The sequence below is a fragment of the Acinonyx jubatus genome, chromosome X, assembly GCF_027475565.1.
Source record: "Acinonyx jubatus isolate Ajub_Pintada_27869175 chromosome X, VMU_Ajub_asm_v1.0, whole genome shotgun sequence".
NCBI classification, from domain to species: domain Eukaryota; kingdom Metazoa; phylum Chordata; class Mammalia; order Carnivora; family Felidae; genus Acinonyx; species Acinonyx jubatus.
Genome location: NC_069389.1, coordinates 5,619,185 through 5,637,904, shown reverse-complemented (window position 1 = coordinate 5,637,904; position 18,720 = coordinate 5,619,185). Strand labels below are relative to the sequence as shown.

Genomic DNA, 18,720 nt, shown 5'->3' with positions numbered 1-18,720 from the left:
AGCAAGGCGGTCACTCGTGCCAAAACCGAACATTATAAATTCATCATTTTTCAATTTTAAGCCATAAGTCTATAGGAGGGAGCCCCGCAATCAATTGGGGAATGCTAAGGACCCATGCTTTGGAAATCATTCTTGTAATGTTTGACCACATGAGAGCATTTTAGGCTTATAACTTTTTTCCTTAGAAGGCAAACATTCTGAGATGGAAAGGCAAGTAGACTGGGGAACCACGTTGTAATGACTTTAGACTGTATCAGCAGAAACAGAGCATGTTGGATGGGAACAGTGTCTTCAAACTCTTCACGACCATGGCGTCACATGAATTCTTGTTAACCGCGTGTGATGCCACGCGGTAACATGGCTTATTCAGAAGAACGCACATAAAGGAATTGCTCTCAAGATGCCTGGGTGAAAAATGCTTGTTCCGAATCAGGAACCAGTTTAGAGTCTCTTTTTAAAAAAGAGAAAGCTAAAAGAAAAGAAGGTAATTCTCCTGAAATGTGGTGGGCTGACCTCAGTGTGAGAAGCTCTCAAATGTGAAGCTGTGATAGGGAGAAGCCACTTTCCTGGAAGGAAGTGAGGATCTGTTGTCATTACACGAGATTTGTCTTTTCTAAAGGTTTTCTTCCTCAGCTTTACCTCTGATCATTTTAATTGCCATGGTCCTGTTTTAGGTGTCCCCCTGAAGCCCAGGAAAGAGTTAAGATTCACAGAACTGCAGTCTGGACAGCTGGAGATTAAGTGGTCCTCGAAATTCAATATTTCCATTGAGCCTGTGATCTACGTGGTGCAAAGAAGGTGGAATTATGGAATCCATCCTAGTGAAGACGATGCCACACACTGGCAGACGGTAGCCCAGGTCAGTGCTTCCTGTGCCCTACCCCTCCCCGCCTTGAGGCAATGTTGACCACATACCTGCAGACAGAAAATTAACTTGCTGGGGCCCCTGGGTGGCTCTGTCGGTTATGCGTCCGACGTCAGCTCAGTCAGGTCATGATCTCAGGGTTTGCATGTTCGAGCCCAGTGTTGGGCTATAGGCTGACAGCAGGGAGCCTGGAGCCCGCTTCGGATTCTGTGTCTCCCTCTCTCTCTGCCCCTCCCCTGCTCGCACTCTGTCTCTCTCTTCCTCTCTCTCAAAAATGAACCGACATTAAAAAAAGAAAATTAACTTGCTGCGCCCCAGCCAGAGTAGCCTGACTGCCGAAATAACTCACTCAGATGCGGACATAAAGGCACGTGTGTGTACGGAAGACAGGACGAGTCCACAGATATAACCCGGTACAACTAGCAACTTGACTATTGGCCTACTTTGCTCAAAATACATGTGCAGTGGAGATAACTCTCTAATCTGAGTGTTCACATTTACTTCCTCCGAGAACTGCATTTCCTTGAGATAAACTTAACACCGGCCAGAGTCAAAGAAACATAACACTACTAGGACTGGTTCACGGGACATTGGACCATCTACACGACTCCTGTTTCTCCTGCATTGCAAGCCTTCCTTCTACACAAGGACTTGAGTAGCATGGAGGAAGATTCCTATCGCAAAAGCCCTTAGTGGGAAGTAGCCGTCAGCTCCTAAATCTTTGCTAAGTGCTTCCTCCGTCCCGCTCAGCTTACACACTGATACCCCACCTGCATGGAGTACGCTTGGGGTTTATCCTGACCCGTGCTGCTTCCTTTTGTGTCTCGCTGATGAGAAAAGCAAAATATTTTCTTTCTTTTTAAGAGCTGCTAAACGGAGTGCCAGCTGCAAGAAAAGTACACGGTTCTAGAAAATGAACAGATTCTCAGTGTGAACCTGCCTCATGTCCTCAGCAGCTGAAACGCTTTCTCCACATGTGTCTGGAGGCACAGATTCTGACCTTAAGTGGATCGGGTCATTTTTCTCCAAGGACCCGATTCCCGTTATTGTTTCCAGTAGATGCAGAATCAGTTTCAGGGTGCAAGTGTTTGGAGGAGGAATTTGGTTCTTTTCTAATAGTATCTCAAAGAGGATAAACACTAAAATAATTTAGACACTCCTAAATAAATGAACAAATGAGTGGGGAAAATGCCTGCTCAAATAAATTTAGGAAGTGTTTCATTCCTATTTTCTTAAAAATTTTTTTTTTGCTTTACTAAAACATAAAGGTGTTTGGCATACAGCCAACATACATGATATGTTCCTTAATGGGACAGTCTCACTTGTAAATTTTACGAATTATTTAAAGATTTATGAAAGTAATGGACAAGAAGATCATGTCTCTTATTCCTTTTTTTGAAGAGAGGGAAGATCTTGAATAATAATAATAAATTTTATAAATGTGTATAATATTTTATATTACAATTCTATTTATATTAATATATAATACATTAATAGTAATGTAATTATTACTATTATTATTAACTAGTTCACATCTTTCTTTCTCTTCCTTCCACCCTGCCTTCTTTGTCTGCTAAATGCTATGGGGAACGTGCTGGCTTCAGGTTTTTAAACTAAAAGTTAAAAGTAAATGGTGATGTCTGTGGAAGGGTCGCCTCGCAGTTTGCTAAATGAGGTAGAAAGCCACACGTGAGAGTTCATAGCTTTTCCTTGGTCTCGGAAATGTTTCTCTTCCCTTAGATATTAAAGTACATGTGACACCCCTTTGCAAGAACTTATTGTGGACCCGGGCTAAGGAGGTTTCAGTTCAATCCCACTTGCCCACTTTCATGCACTGAGCGCACATTGGGTTTGGCACTGGGCAACTCACTGGGTCAGTGAGGCCCCGCATGTGGGGATTTGGCTCTTGAAGTCAGTGCAGGGGTCCGCAGGTCCCCCCCACGGGTTGTCGGGAAAGCGGGTATGGTTCCCCTCAGCCTGATGAGGTGGGAGGTTAATTGAAGTCTTGTGACTCCAGCAGGAGACGCAGCCAAACCCGGGCACCTTCACCACTGCCCACTTTTTTTCCTTTGGACATTTTATTGGACAGAGAGATATCAACACGCCTCACCCTTGAGAAGCACGACCGGGTCCTTGCAGATCATACGTGATTTACTCAAATAGGGAAAAAAGGCTCGGGTTGCAACATACTTCCGGAAATTGTTAGCGCTCTTTAAAGCATGTGAGTCTCCATCTGACTCCCAAGATTCTATTTGGCAAGCAAGTTAAAGAGGCATTTTTCTTCTATAATTGAAAGGTGATTTCATTTTCTTGCCTATAATGTAATGATTAGCTCATGTATATATTCGCTCATATGTATAACTTAGCGATTAAAACCCTCATGGGTTTAGTGCTGTATTTAGTCACCAGACTCAAGGAGCTCAGCCATGTTCATATGGTTTTGACTCCAGAGATCTTTAACTCTTTGGGGTGAAATACCTATGAATGGAATTAAACACTTGAAACGCCCTAGAAATTCCTTGACCCCTGATAGCTCTTCTCATAACTGAGCACGGTCCCCACACTTAGGCACGAGGGCACAGGGACGTCAAGGCAGCGTGGCGTTGGCTGATGAGGTGGTGCACTTTTACGACAGACCCAGCTGACATGTCTGGGTAAAAGGGTTCTCTGTGCTCTGTGACATCTCCCCACAGACCACAGATGAGCGGGTCCAGCTGACTGACATACGACCCAGCAGGTGGTACCAGTTCCGAGTGGCAGGTGTCAACGTGCATGGGACCCGAGGCTTCACCGCCCCCAGCAAACACTTCCGCTCTTCCAAAGGTCAGTCTCACTTTCCTGACCCCTCGCTCCCCTCCCCCTCCCGGCATACCTGGGATGCACATCCCTTGTGTCCCCACGTTCCTATTCACAGCTGCTCAGCAGGTGGCTTTGCTGTTGTTGGCGAAAAGGACCAGATGTGTTTGAAGGCAGCGTGTGAATATACGATTAAGACCGTCATTGGGCTTTATACCTTCCAAACATCGCACAAGATAATCTAGTGGGGTTTTCTCAACTTTGAACTGGTGGTTTTCCATTATCAACTTGTGTTGAGTCTTAGCCTCGAGATATTCTGTGTCAGTCACCAGTGAATTAATTTTTAGAGGGGAGGGTTTAGTTTGAGCTACTTTGGACTCTGCGGCTTTTCTTGAAACGGTTGTCATATTGAATGTGAGTTAATCTCTTTTATTTCATCACACCCAGAATCTAAACCCCGAGTCACCCCGAGTCATCTACTCACAGTCACCGTATTGTAGTTGAAGGACATACCCGGGTTAGATATGAGTGTTCCCTCCATGTGTATTCCCCCAGTCGTGTTTAGATGGCTGTGCACCTCCAGCGTTCATTATACGTGTGTTACAAAACCTCATCTCAGAGCCGGGCTGGTCGGCTTGTTCACCTACTAACCAGTCACTCTCGTCTTACGTGGAAGCGAATTCAGATTTATTTTAAACAAAACGCTTTGTGATATCAATGCATAACAGAAGGCTTATGACATCAGTCATACGTATGTTACGGGAGGGTTTGAACGGGCTGCTCTGACTTGCGACTTCTGCCGCAGGATTGGTCTTCAGTGGAAAGCTTGCAACCGAGATAATTTCATATTTGGATCCTATTACAGTGTGTGTTGTAGACTTTTAACTCTCTCTTTTTTTTGAAAAAGAACTTTTAAGAAAGGAAAAGTGCATTTTGTCCCTCCATGGAGGCAAATGCACTAAGCAAGTTTAAAAGTGGAATCACGGACATCAGACCTTGTCTCGAGGCTGTCTCCAGTTGGCCTGATGATTTAGAGAGGGAAGTGAAATAATTAATTCACAGTGGGTTCGGAGGTGAGGATCAACTTGGGTGTCATGATTCAAAGGCGAGCCAGGCACATCGTGGCCGAACTGTGTTACCATCTGTTCTGCTGCTGCAGGTCGTCTGGTGGCTCCGGTCAGGGCTGCAAATACGTGGGCAGAAGCACTTTGCAGCCTTTGGAGACAGATGTGGAATACCTTTAGGGATGGGGCGGGATCTGGGCAGGGCTCTGTTGAGTTTCCAGGGCCGGTCATGTAGGTTCCAACTGCCTAAGAGGCACCCGTTCCGAGGAAGCAGCCAGGCCATGCTGTCCCAATATCCCTGCCGTGTGTCTGAGCACCTTAGTCGTCTAGAATCACGGCTGCATCCCTCAAATTTAAAGGGGCTCTTGTTGAATGAGAATGCACCATGTTGGGGAAACATCACAGTCACCATTACTCTCTTCTAGTTACTCATTTTCCAAACACATCCAACCCTCAGCATCCCAGACTCCAGTTATTGCAAACCAAAGACGTCTGTGCAGAATTCATAGTAGATCCTAGTCTTTTCCCAGCAAAAATGCATCACACTACTGTGGAAATGTAATACACTGGCTAAATAAATGGTCAAAGACATTTCCTTCCAGGACTGGTCTAAAGGATCCTTAACCATTTACAGGGTGACACCACGTCTTTCCCCACCTTACTCCAGTTTCATCAAATGTAGAAATGGGCCTCACTGGGAAAACAGTTTTTAAACCCCTTGAAATAGAATTATTGCATCATTGCAATCATTCCTCTTAAGTGTACAATGGAGGGACTTGCGGTATTCACAGTGATTTGTGGGGCACTGTCTTCCCCTGTGAGAACCCCCCCCCCCCCAGGAGCCTCCATGCTGTAGACCAAAGTTAGTTTTGCATCTTTACCTTCTCCTTGGATCACTCATGTTTCATTCCTTTTTGTATTCAACAAATATTTGTTGAGCACCTATATGTATCAGGCACTGTTCTGGGCACAGGGGATAATAAATGAACAAAAGGAAAAAAACTATCTGCTCTTGTGGAACACAGACACACACACACACACACACACATATTTATTCCAGTTGGGGGTGTGAGGAAACAGTAAATAAGATTAATAAGCAAAATACTGTTGTAAAGTAGGATAGGGATTACTGATGATAGAATAGAACTCAGGACAATACTAAGGAAGGGTATTCGGTTTTTTTTACAGTCTTAGCAAAGGCAGACAAGGGTTTTGCTGAGAAAGAGATGTGTGTGAAAGGAGACGAGAGGGGAGAGGAGGGGGAAGCAGGGATGCCGGGGGAGGCCACTCTAATGATCCTGGGCGAAGGTGATGGTACTTTGGACGAAGCCAGAAGTGAGTTGCCCGGAAGAGTGAAGAGTGAAGTTGCCAGTGAGTGATGCTGGTGGGCCACCTCAGTAAATTCTAAAAGTCACTGGCTGGTTCATTTAATGTGAGTGAGTTTTATCATATGTAAGTTAAATTCCAATAAGGTTGTTAACACAATTTTTCCCCAGTAAGATCCCCATTCTACATTTGACGAGATCGGGTAACTGGGGAAAGATGTGTCGCCGTCTTGTAAATGGTCAGGCATCCTTTGGACAAGTCCTGGAGGAAATCTTCAACCGTTGAGCGCAATTATAATACTCCCATCATTTTGTGATGCGACTACACTGAAACCATATTAGAGGTGATTACGAAATCTGCACAAACACTTTAGGTCTGTGAGAGTGCAAGAACCACACAATCTAGAATGTTCCTCCCAGGGAGATCTATAGCTATGGAGCATATTTGCAAAAGCAGGAAATAAAACATTTTAACACTGCCATGTTTCAAAAAATGGTACGTTTTCATTTAATAAAAGCCCATTTATTCCCGCTGTGCTCCAGAACTGAAACTATACCAGTTGTAAGTCCTCGAGTAGTTTAAAATTGCTTTGAGAAAGAATTATTGCTTCTAAAATAATAGTCTGTGCAAAGGGTAAGTAATTTCTAGTGTATGTGAGTTGAGTAGAGGGCCAGCCTTGATCACTTCAGTCTGGGTCAAGGGAAAGGCGAAGGGGGAAGGGATTTTTTCCATCTACAATAAACACATCTGAAAATAAAAGGCAAATTAAATACAGAAAGAAAAAAAAAACTTGATAAAATGGGTTTCATTTAGCTTATGCTTTCTGCCTGCTATTCATTGGCCTTAATCCTGATTTTCGTGGAGAAGCCAAAATTCTTGTCATTCTCTTCTTTATGGTTATGTTTAAATACAAAATTAGTCTGTGGTTTGCCAGAATGGATTGGCTGTTAACTAAGTTAATTTCCTTTTAACTCATGTATTTTCCAATAACTTAATCTCAGCCCCTCAGAGTGATGATTTGTACAGAAAGTTCTGAGTTGTTGCTACGTTGGTAGATTGCTGTTAGCCCGTACGTCCCCCAGAAGAAATGCATGATTATAAAATAGAGAAAATCAGTAATTTTTGCTGGCAACAGAAAGCCCAAAAGAGAGGTCGGGATAATTTCTGTATTCACTTATTTAAATCCTCTCCCACCTTTCCCCCGGTACTTAAGAAGGAAAATCGGCTTTGACGTTAAAAATGAAGATGACAAATAATTCGGTATCCTAATGCATAATGTCTCTTTCCGGTTTTTGTCTCCTGATTTGGAAACTAGGAATGGTAATGCTTCCACGTGGCGCCTTACCTTCCTCGGTCACTGCTAGGATGAAGCGCCTTTCTTTCACCCCGCTGCCACATCCTAGGGTGCACCAGAATTTTTGTGTCCTGTTGCATTGGAACAAACCACGGGAAGCACGGCGCATAGGAACAGAGGGTGCCATTGCGCCTGAGAGCTTTGAGCGCAAGTGGCTTACTCGGGAGGCCGTCCAGGGAACAAGGGGGATGGGAGGTGAGGCAGGGAGGAAGAGAAGGAAGAGGGTAAGAGGCCGGTTCCCATACTGGTTGTCACTGTGGGCGACCGAACTCCTTGCTGTGGGGACTCAGTCCTCAGATGCACGCTATTCCGCGGGGACATCCGTCCACACACGGGCAGAGCTCTGGCCGCTGGCAGGGCCAGCTGAGGAGCTGGGTTCCCAAGTTAGCCATGCTTCCTGAAGCCGTGAGGTGCAGGGACTGACACTGGGATGCGGGGGTCTGCAGGGCTCGGGCTCCACGGCCACGGGATTCCTGCTACAGCAGATCACGGACATGTTCTGCTGTGGTTCAAAATAAATACATTCACAGTTTCACAAAAGGAATGCCCACGTTCCTGAAGATCCCCGGTCCCCTTCCTGTGTCAGACGGCGGCAATAACCCAAGAAAGGCGTGCCTTTCTGGCCTCGCCGTGCGCCTCTCCCCTGATGGCACCCTCTCCCAGCGTCTGGCAGGCTCCGTGGTGCGTCCGTACCAGAGCCACTCATGTCCAACCCTCAGAGGCCCCAGACGTGGCAGTGAGCCATCGGGAGGGACAGCTGTAGCTACAGAAAACCTACTTTTTGGGTTCCACGCCATACTTGCTCGTCTTTTTCAGCAAATTGGTGTTTAACCTTCGTTTGACCATGTGGATACTTACTGAAGGGACACAAAATGCATGTGTGTTGCATGCCCCATATTGGAAATGTATATTGGTGAGACCTACTACCTGGGCCAAACGTTTGCTGAGTTTGGGAAGTAATGTCCCTGCCCATCCAGATGACTTCTGTGTGTCAACGTACGTAGCAAGAGAAAGAAGGAAGTCTTCAAGTTTTGTAGGTTGTACAGAGCAAAATCCGAATTTTGGGTTTTTGGTGGTTTTTTGTTTTTTTGTTTTTTGTTTTTTTTTTTTTTTTTGCATGTTGCTGAAAGCAGGCAAACATTTGGATGTTTAAGACTGGTCAGTATCAGTTGACCATTCTGAAACAGCAAACGTTAAAGGGACGTAGAGGGAACACTAAAAATCCACCTTCTGTTGCTAAGCTAATATGTCATTTTCTAGTTATTATATTCATGTCCCTCCAAATTCGAGGCTTTTCCTACACGTTTCTTGTCTGTTTTCCCGTGAGCCCAGGATACGTTAAAAAGGAAAGGACGAAGACAGTGTTGTTTTCAGAGCACACAAGTCTCAACGCTGGATGTTATTCTGTGCATACATTATGGAGTGTTAGTAAAATGAGAACAGACATCACTGATACTAGTAAAGTCCCCCCCTGCTCCTCGGGACCTGTGACTTTTTATGCTGTCCCACAGCTGATCTGTGTGTGCCATTTCCACTGGGCAAGACTCCACGTTACATGTGTCCTAGAACTATTTAGTACTTAGGGTACCTTCTGCAGCTTTCTAAAGACTTACGAGTTGTGTGTCTAGATACTGCACGGTGATTCCTTCCTTCCTCCCTCCCTCCCTCCCTCCCTCCCCCCTCCCTCCCTCCCTCCCTCCCTTCCTCCCTTCCTTCCTTCCTTCCTTCCTTAATGAGGGAAGGAAAACTATCCCAACTGCTGAGTCTGGAAAGAAAAAGAAAACTGACCTATTAGAACCAACCTTCTAATTCAGGTGGAGAACTTGTGGGTAGTAATACCACTGCTTTAAAAATATCCACTTGGGGGGCATCTGGGAGGCTCAGTCGGTTAAGCGTCTGACTTTGGCTCATGTCATGATCTCACCATTTGTGAGTTTGAGCCCCACGTCGGGCTCTGTGCTGACAGCTCAGAGCCTGGAGCCTGTTTCAGATTCTGTGTCTCCCTCTTTCTCTCTCTGCCCCTCCCCCACTCACGTTCTGTCTCTCTTTCTCTCTCAAACATAAACGTTGAAAAAATTTTAAATATCCACTTGGTCACTGTCACTTCCCTTAAGACATATTCCTGTGATGCGTTTCAGTGGGAGGTTTGGTCTTTCGATATTATTTGAGGAAATCAAGTAGGTGATAAAATTTACATCCATTTTCTTAGAATGTATGTTGTTCCTCTATTCGCGCATGAATGTACATGTGTATGTGTATATTATTTATTTATACGGGTTGTTCTCCTTGCTGTTTGTATGCTACCCATTCACTTGTGGCATTCGTTACCCACCTAAAGTTAAAGACAGAGTGAAACCTTAAACCTCTCCTTCTGAAACCCACACCTCCTTGGCTTGAGGCACCACATAAGATCGTAAATGAAAGGAACTGTTTCTGTCCAGAGCTAACCTTGGCCATTCATGGCAAATGGTCAACACAGCCTGTGCTGGAAACTGTATGTAAGCAGAAGCTAGCACAGCCTTGCTATTTCAGTTATCTTTGGCAGCGTGATTGCTTTCTACTTTCTGAAATGTTTCTGCAGGTAATTGGAGAGATCTCACAGAGGGAGGGGAAAGCAGCAGAAAGCTGGGGGAGAAGTTTCCTTATTTCAGCCCAGAGGGAGGGGTCCGAGAGCACTGGTCTCGTGATGTGACTCCGACCCTTCCCCCGCACACACACACACACTCTAGAATGTAAACTCTCCAGCCCTCCATTTCCTCATCTGTAAAATGGGAACAAAACTCCAATGTTTACTCAACAAAGCACAACCATACACTTGTAACATTAGAAATGGTGCTCGTCTCAAGTTTCAAAAAGCTAATGGTATCACTGCTTTTGAAAAGACTCTCACTCAGGGGTTGGCCATCTATGGCCTGGGGTCCAAATTTGGCTCGCTGCTCTCTTTTACAGATAAAGTTTTATTGGTACACAGCTCATGTGTTGACGTATTTTCCATGTCTGCTTTTGAGCTATCGCAGCAGAGTGAGGTAGTCACCACAGAGACTGGTGTGCAGATCCTGAAGTGTTTACTCTCTGCCCCTTCCCTGAGGACATTTGTCAGGCCCTGCACTAGGCTATTAGCACAGACACCTTCCCCGTGAAAGGGCTTTCCAAGTTTTGTGTCCAGGGACACTGGCCCATAGTTGTGGTGAGGACATATAATACATGTAGGGATGTGGCATGTGTGGGTGTGTTTTTAGAGCCTCACCTTCCTCTTCCCTCGTTTTCATTCTCACTCCCCACTCCCCTGCCACCATTACCTGAATGACCTTGGACAAGTCACTTCATCTCTCTAACCCTAAGGCCTTTACCGTTCTTTTAAAAAGCACCAACGAATAAGCTGTACAGTACCTTAGGGCTTTATTATAATAGATTGTGTGTGTATTTCTTTTTCACATGCAGACTTCCAAGCAGACATTTCTAAATTCTAATGCAATTAAGACATTGGGCAAATGGAAAGAAGAGATGTTGTGTAATGCAGCAAAGGGAATATATTTTCCTTCGTAATGAAGGGAAGCATGTCACAAGGCAGGGGATGGCTTGGATATGGGAATTTTAGGACTGCGAGTGAAATCCTTCAGATTAGACACATAGGATAGGCTGCCTCTCCACTGACATCTACAGCGAACGAATGGCCACGTGAGTATCTGGCTTACAGAGGAGAATGAGGGCAATAACCAGATGCTCTCTCCAATTCCTGTTGGCTTCATCATCGGACAGTGACTATTTTGGGGGTGTCTCATCTTGGTAATGGAAGTATACCGTCTTGATATTGTGAGTTGTCAGAAAGGGCTTTACTTTTAAGGTAAGATAAAGCACATATTACCAATTCAAATATTTGAAAGCATTATTTCTGCATAGGTGGTTCTCATGACTTATGTTGCACGTTTCATAACGTTTTGTAAATGGGAGAGTATTTTTCTGGATTATTATGATCACATCCAAGGTGCGGGACAGTTTTCTAGGGAACTAAGTAATTATGTACCGAATGGAGCATATTAAGACAACACAATACCTAATACTAGCAGACCTTGTTAAACTTGAATTTCTCTATTAGGAGAGGAGATGAGTTTGAGCTCTTCCTATGAACCTACAATAACTGGAGAATTCACCTGTTTTCAGCATAGAGACATTCAGGTACATCCCTGAGAACATGTACACCTGTGATTATCCTTATGCATTAAACATTTTTTTCTTGCCTTAAAGAGATGATTAGCTTGCAAACTAGGTTCCCTCGCAGAAAAGTCAGTAGGTCCTTTTCCTAGGATACAGGTCGAATCCTACAGGAAGAGGGATTGCTTCTGGTCTCTTGTTTCAAGCCAGAGACAGCCCCTCGGTTCACTTAACTGTCTTGTTAGGACTCACCTGTTCCAACTGACAGGGTTTAAAATGGAAACAGAAATACCGCCCTCACAAATCAAAGTCATTCGTCTATTCATCCAGCAACTGTTTGCTGAGAGCCTGATGTGTGCCAGGCACTGGCCTCCATGCTGGGAAGACAAGCAGATAAAACGGATCTGTGAACAAAACAGATAAAAAAACAAATCTTCCCCTCATACAGCTTTCATTCTTGTGAGTGGAGGCGGACAGGACATAAAGGATGTTGTAAGTCAGTTGGTACTAAGGGCTGTGCAGAATAAGGGACGCCTGGCTGTATATTGAGGACGGGCTCCAGGGAGGCAGCCCCAACGTGAGGGAGCATTGAGAGGAGGTCTTGGCAGTGATGGGGGAAGGAGGGCGTTGGCGTGGTGTGGGTGCTGGTTGTGGTGCAGATATTGTGCATATATTTTGAAGTCTGTGCTAACAGAGTTTGCTTAGGGGATATGAGAGCCCCAGAAGTGTCTGACATCTAGGTTTTCAGTCTGGTTAAGTGGAAGGAGGAGTTTCTGTTTATTGAAGGGTTGGCTCCCATGGCGTGGGGACGGTTATGACGTGAGTGCTGGACACATTAGTTCTGAGTTGGCTCTGACACCTCCAAGGGCAGCTGACTTGAAGACCACCAAATATTTGACTCTGAGTTTGGGACAAAGTCTGTGTGGAAGACATACATTTGAGAGTCAGCAGCACACAGACTTTGGGTAAAGCCGTGACTGGACGAGATCCCTAGAAAGTGCGAGTACATGAGAGAGAAGAGGTCCCTGAGTTCGGGGGCCGGATACCGTCTTGTTGAGTCATGGCAGCATGGGCATGAAGTTGGGGTGGGGGGGGGGATCAGGCAGAGAAGAGAATCCGGGTCCCGCAGGACCGAGGGGAAATTCAGCAGAGCCGTGTCAGGTAGAGAAAGTGCCTGTAACACCGGGCAGTGCTTGGTGGTGTCATAGCCACATCGATGACCCAGGTTCGGTTCCTGGGGCTCTGCTCAGCAAGCACAGCAAGGAGTCCAGAGCTTCCCACGCCCAGGGTAACTGTGACCAGTGTTTTCCAGCTTACACTGAGCTGAGTCATGTTCACACCTCTTGGCTTGTCACAGGCAGGTGCGATGCTTTCCAAGATCCAGCTTGCAGATAGGTCATCAGACTTTCATGTGTGTTTTACACAGAGAAAGATCTTTTACATAAAACATAAATACATGTTTATGTAAATGTATAAACTATCCATAGAGGTGCCCCACTTGGACTCACCGAATCAGCGTATCCCAGTGTATGTCTTGGGCGCTCCCAGAAGGTTCCTAAAGTTGACAATATTAGAACCACCTCATCAACACTGTCACGTAACATGCTTTGGATTCACCTTACCTGAAAAACAACAATGAAATATTCTCATCTTTTTATCTATCTATCTATCCATCTATGGCCACAGAAGAGAGAGAATGAGAGACAGAACCCCAAGCAGGCTCTACACTCAGTGTGGAGCCTGACGAGGGACTCAATCCCATGACCTTGGGGTCATGACTTGAGCCAAAATCATGAGTTGGTCTCTCAACCGAGCCACCCAGGCTCTCCTGTTCTCATTTAAAAAAATTAAGCAATCTGTGGCACCTGGATGGTTCAGCCAGTTAAGTGTCCGACTTTGGCTCAGTTCATGATCTCAAGGTCTGTGAGTTTGAGCCCCGTGTTGGGCTCTATGCTGACAGCTCAGAGCCTGGAGCCTGCTTTGGATTCTCTCTCTCTCTCTCTCTCTCTCTCTCTCTCTCTCTGCCCCACCCCCATGTGCACTCTGTCTCTCTCTCTCTCAAAAATAAATAAACATAAAAAATTTTTAAAAATTAAGCAATCGGGGTGCCTGGGTGGCTCAGTCGGTTAAGCGGCCGACTTGGCTCAAGTCATGATCTCGCAGTCCGTGAGTTCGAGCCCTGCATTGGGTTCTGTGCTGACAGCTCAGAGCCTGGAGCCTGTTTCAGATTCTGTGTCTCCCTCTCTCTGACCCTCCCCCATTCATGCTTTGTCTCTCTCTGTCTCAAAAATAAATAAACGTTAAAAAAATAAAAAATAAAAAAATAAAAAATAAATAAAAATTAAGCAATCAACCAAGCCTCCAGTCCTTATATACCTCTAGAAAAGCAAGAGACTTAAAAAAATAATCCATGTTTCCATCGTTCCAAAACCACGAACAATCTTGACAGTAAAAACATAGCTAAATCCCCTCAGTCATCTTCATTTATATCAAGTTAGGTGTAACTTCTTGGCACTTGTGATGCACATGGCATTACCCTTCCAATTATTGACAGCATTTTTCTGGGAAAGCATCTTCAAACAAATCCATCCGTAAATCATTTGTGGTGAGTGGCATCTACACTTGTTCAGTTTGTGGCGGAGAATGAAGGAAAGGCCATCTAGCTTTGTGTGTACGTGCTTATCTTTGTATATATATTGAAAGTGGAGATCTGTAGAGTAACCTCATCCGTCTTGTGAGAGGCGAAGAAGCTTTTGCTTTACGCGACAAGCCAGAAATGGCGAAATTACAGAAACGGTTGTCATCCATATGTCATCCAATTTGTAATGTAGATTAAGAAAAAAAAATGCTTTTGGGTCGCCTGGGTGGCTCAGTCAGTTAAGTCTTTTGATTCTTGATGTGGGCTCAGGTCTTGATCTCACAGTTGGTGAGATCAAGCTTTGCATCGGCTTCTGTGTTGACAATTCAGAGCCCGCTTGGGATTCTCTCTCTCTCCTTGCCTCTCCCCTGCTCTCTCTCTCTCTCTCTCTCTCCCTCCCTCTCTGCCTGTTTCTCTCTCAAAATAAATAAATATTTTTTTAAAAAAGACAAAAATTGCTTTACTTTTGCTGACATCCCTTTGTTGCTCTTGTTTGAAGTGAGGATCAAAAGTTACAGAACCACTGAGATGAAAACAGTTAGTCATACGAGCCGCATTTCTCTGTTTCTCTTTCCAGAGTTTTCCAAGGCAGTTCTGCATGGCGGACCTACTTAATGTCAACCCACCTAAATCGGATTTTGCCATGTTTTATAAACATTTATCAATTTCAAACACAGTAAAGATGAAGCTGGGTTATAGTGATACGTAAATGCCTCCAAGGAGCCTTCTAGATTACAAATATGGCCCGTGCAGTGCTCATGTGTTGACCATGTAGTCATTAGACCTACAAGGACATGGGTTTCATTGTCACCCGGGTGCTCAAGTCCTATGGTTTGTCTTTCTCCCGGATTTCAGATCCCTCTGCACCCCCAGCGCCTGCCAATCTCCGGCTTGCCAACTCCACCGTAAACAGCGACGGCACCGTGACCGTGGCCATCGTCTGGGATCTCCCCGAGGAACCAGACATCCCTGTGCATCACTACAAGGTATTTTGGAGCTGGACAGTCAGCACCAAGTCACTTGTCCCAACAAAAAAGAAGCGGAGAAAGACTACGGATGGGGTAAGTGGGAACAAGAAGAAGAGTGTTGTCTTCCAAGTTGTACTGGAGGTCAAGGCAGCTGACGGGAAAGGTGGCCTCTGCTGAGCTGAGAGAAGGAATGGGTGAAGGAAAGGTTCCCATCCCTCTCGTTTGGGCCAAGGAAGTTCGAGGAATGGAAGGCTGTGCCAGATGCTTTTGCCTTTGACATTTTAGGTACAAAACAGCTGCATTTAGTCCGTTGACTGACTCACATCCAAACAGCAGGCCAAACTCCTGAAAGAGAAGGAACAAAAATCATTTTTGTCTTAACTGTCCAGTCATAGAAAATGATATAATTCAAAATGTCTTTTACATTTAGATCTTTTTCTTTGGGTGTGCTTGAGATCCTTGTAAATCAAAGAGCAAATGTTCCTGGCTTTTCTGTTGCAAGGTATTTCCATCTGTAACCTAATCAGTGGAACAGTAAACAGCTTAGAAAATGCATGTTTGACAATATATTTCTCTCATTGATTAAAAGAACTCGGAGTGGTTTATTTTCCAGATGGAAAGAAAGAAAATCTTCACTGAACCATGTTCTGAAATGAGATTCTATGATAGTGAACATTTTGCATTGTATGAAATTCTTAGTGCATAAAAAGGAGTTACCCGGTTTCCTTTTGGTACACATTCCTTTGTTGTTACAAAACTTACATAAACAACTTCCTCCTAATTTGTAAAGTTGAATTCCATAAAAAAACAAATGTTTGAAAATGTTTTAAACAAGGATAGCAGGACTTTTTTTTTTTTTTTTTTTTTGCGGTGAAGATTCCAATTTCTGTGCCATTTAGAATTCTAAAACACGTCTCCAAAACTCCGTATCCTTGATATTTAGCTGTGATGCCTAGTTTGTTTTTATTTTTAAGAAACTTCCTGACTGTTCCATCTTTTATTTTGAAGGACTTCACAGCAGGCGATCATTGGCAATGCATGATTATCTCATAGGGAGATCTGAAGGGATCATAGGGGTTGGAAGCAGAATATGATGTGTGAAACGCGTATGGTACCCATACACACACAAACACACCCACCATCAGTCACCAAACAGCATCACGGGTTACCAGGAAACTTTGCAATTTACTTCTATTCTTTATCAATTAAATAAGTAAAACATGAACTGCAAATTTAATTGAAAGTGTTAATGGGCCAGAGTGGCCAAAATGGTAGGTCACTGTCTTACGGGTGACTTCTGTTTTTGAATCCACTGCGGGCAAGCTGTAGGTCATGTGGATCACTGAATTCTCCGTGTTAAATCTGACCAACTGACATTAAGATTAGAAACTGGGAAAATGCGTAAGAATGTGAGAAAGTATGAAATTTTCTTCTTGGGAATCAGTAGGTTCCCATTTGCTAAGATACCATTCTAATATCCTTGGTAAATAAGGAGAGAAGGGGTTTTCAAAGGGGATGCTTTTTCAAAAGTCAGTTTTCTTTTACCTGAGAGATAATAGTTTAGGGAGAATGCTAGGCAATCTGACAGGAAACCGTGACTAGGAGAAATTGAGAATCGGTAGTTTAGGCAGACACGCTAAAGGCTAAGAGAGGTAGAATGTCCACCACGAGGCCCTGGGAGGGTTTTTCTCTAACGGTACCAGGTAGCGGGCCGCAGAGCACAGTCCCAACCTCGCCGGGAGAAGCAGCCGCAGTCTGGAGTCTGACGCTCGGTCTTCCCATTCTGGAAGTGCAGCCCCATCAGCATTGCAGAGCCAAGCTGATGAGGATGGCCGAGTTCTGATAATTCATCCCTCAAAAGCCCGAACCATACAGCGATGCCATGTATAATTTACGGTGGGGATCACGCTCACAGTTCTGGAATGCCCATGAGAAGCATGTTCTCTTGCTGAAAAGAGATCTCACAAGACCCAAAATGAAGACCAGAATGCCAATAGGTGATTGTGGAATTTACACAAGGGTCTTGTGTCTGTGATTCCGTCTTTGGTGATCTCAGACGATGCCCTTCGTGCAGCAGGCACACTGCACACATAACACTGGGATCGTCCGCACTGGAAAGTGCGTGCCACCAGTGGCCTGCGGTTGGGTGTTACATTACTGATGCACAGTGTCCGACTTTCATAACTGGTAATACCACCACTTGGACCACTTGTAGGCAAGTCTTGCAGCCAAGGAGCTCTTTCACGTCAACACATGCATAGTAGTTTGACAGACGTCTTGAATTCTAAGACAGTAACCTTATTTTTCTTCACCGTGAGTTCTTGCAAGGGACTTTGGTATCCTACTTTTCCTGTAACCCTAGGAAGAGCAGCAGACTCAGACTTATTGAAGCTGTGCTCCTGTCTTGGAGCCACCATCCCACAGCTGGTTCGCTCCGATGTCACTGGATCTCCCAGTCTTTAGTAGAATTACTCTCTGGCCTCCAGCCATCAGGCAAATAAACAGGTTTTTGACTTGCTTCATTTAAGGCTGTGCATCACACACAGAAGCTCTGATGAGTGGTTGACATTAACAATGACAATGACTAAAAAAATCTTAAAGCATTTTCTCGGGATGATTTTTACTACCACTTTTGATTGAAATTTACTCATGGAAGATTTAGAATAAATATCAAAGAAATACAGTTAAGCACAGTTCATAATTTTTCCAGGTATCTGCTAACACTTGCCTCCATCAGTTTATGGCAAACATGTCTCTTTTCTCCATGAGGTGGTGTCTAGAATAGTCGAGAGCGGAATTACTCATTTTTTTTTCAAACTTTTTAAAGTGTATTTATTTATTTTGAGAGACAGAGACAGTGAGCAGGGGAGGGACAGAGAGACAGAATCCCAAGCAGGCTCCGTGGTGTCGGCACAGAGCCTGATTGGGTCTCGATCCCACAGGTGGGAAGCTATGACCTGAGCTGACATCCAGAGTCTGATGCTCAACCGACTGAGCCACCCGGGCATCCTAGAATTATTCACTTCTATACTCATGAAAGAGGATCCAGTAATTGGATAAGGAACACAATGCCCAAATAATATGTTTGGGCGTTCTGCTTATATTGATAGTAAACCTGGATTTTTTAAGGGCACTTGTACGGCAGGGGCTGACGAGATGCTTCCTGAGGACCGTCTGGCTCTGTGAGGAAGAGGAGCGGCAGAGGCAGAGCGGTTTGTAACGGGCTTGGCGAATCTTCTCTTTTCCTGCAGTCCCAGAATTCGGCGATCCTGGACAGACTGCAGCCAGACAGTGGCTACACCGTGGAGCTGCAGGCCATCGCGTACTGGGGGCAGACGCGCCTGAAAGGAGCGAAGGCGTCCCTGCACTTCACGCCCGCACGCTCTGCCAGCCACAGTAAGTGTCCTATCCTGTCCCTGAACTTCACGCCCGCACGCCCCACCGGCCACAGGAAGTGCCCTCTCCTTGTGCAGGCGTGCCTTTCTGGCCTCGCCGTGCGCCTCTCCCCTGATGGCACCCTCTCCCAGCGTCTGGCAGGCTCCGTGGTGCGTCCTTAC

At 45.0% G+C, this 18,720-nt stretch overlaps 1 protein-coding gene across 3 annotated transcripts in view; it reads left to right on the top strand.

Moving 5' to 3' along the window:
* Positions 1-18,720, top strand: part of ANOS1 (anosmin 1) — a 179,994-nt gene that overhangs the window by 134,647 nt on the left and 26,627 nt on the right. For all 3 annotated transcript variants that reach the window (XM_027050598.2, XM_027050597.2, XM_053202044.1), the window contains 4 exons: positions 675-859; positions 3,559-3,688; positions 15,051-15,256; positions 18,415-18,559. In XM_027050598.2, the coding sequence (XP_026906399.2) occupies positions 675-859; positions 3,559-3,688; positions 15,051-15,256; positions 18,415-18,559 (666 nt within the window). The remainder of the gene's footprint in view (positions 1-674; positions 860-3,558; positions 3,689-15,050; positions 15,257-18,414; positions 18,560-18,720) is intronic.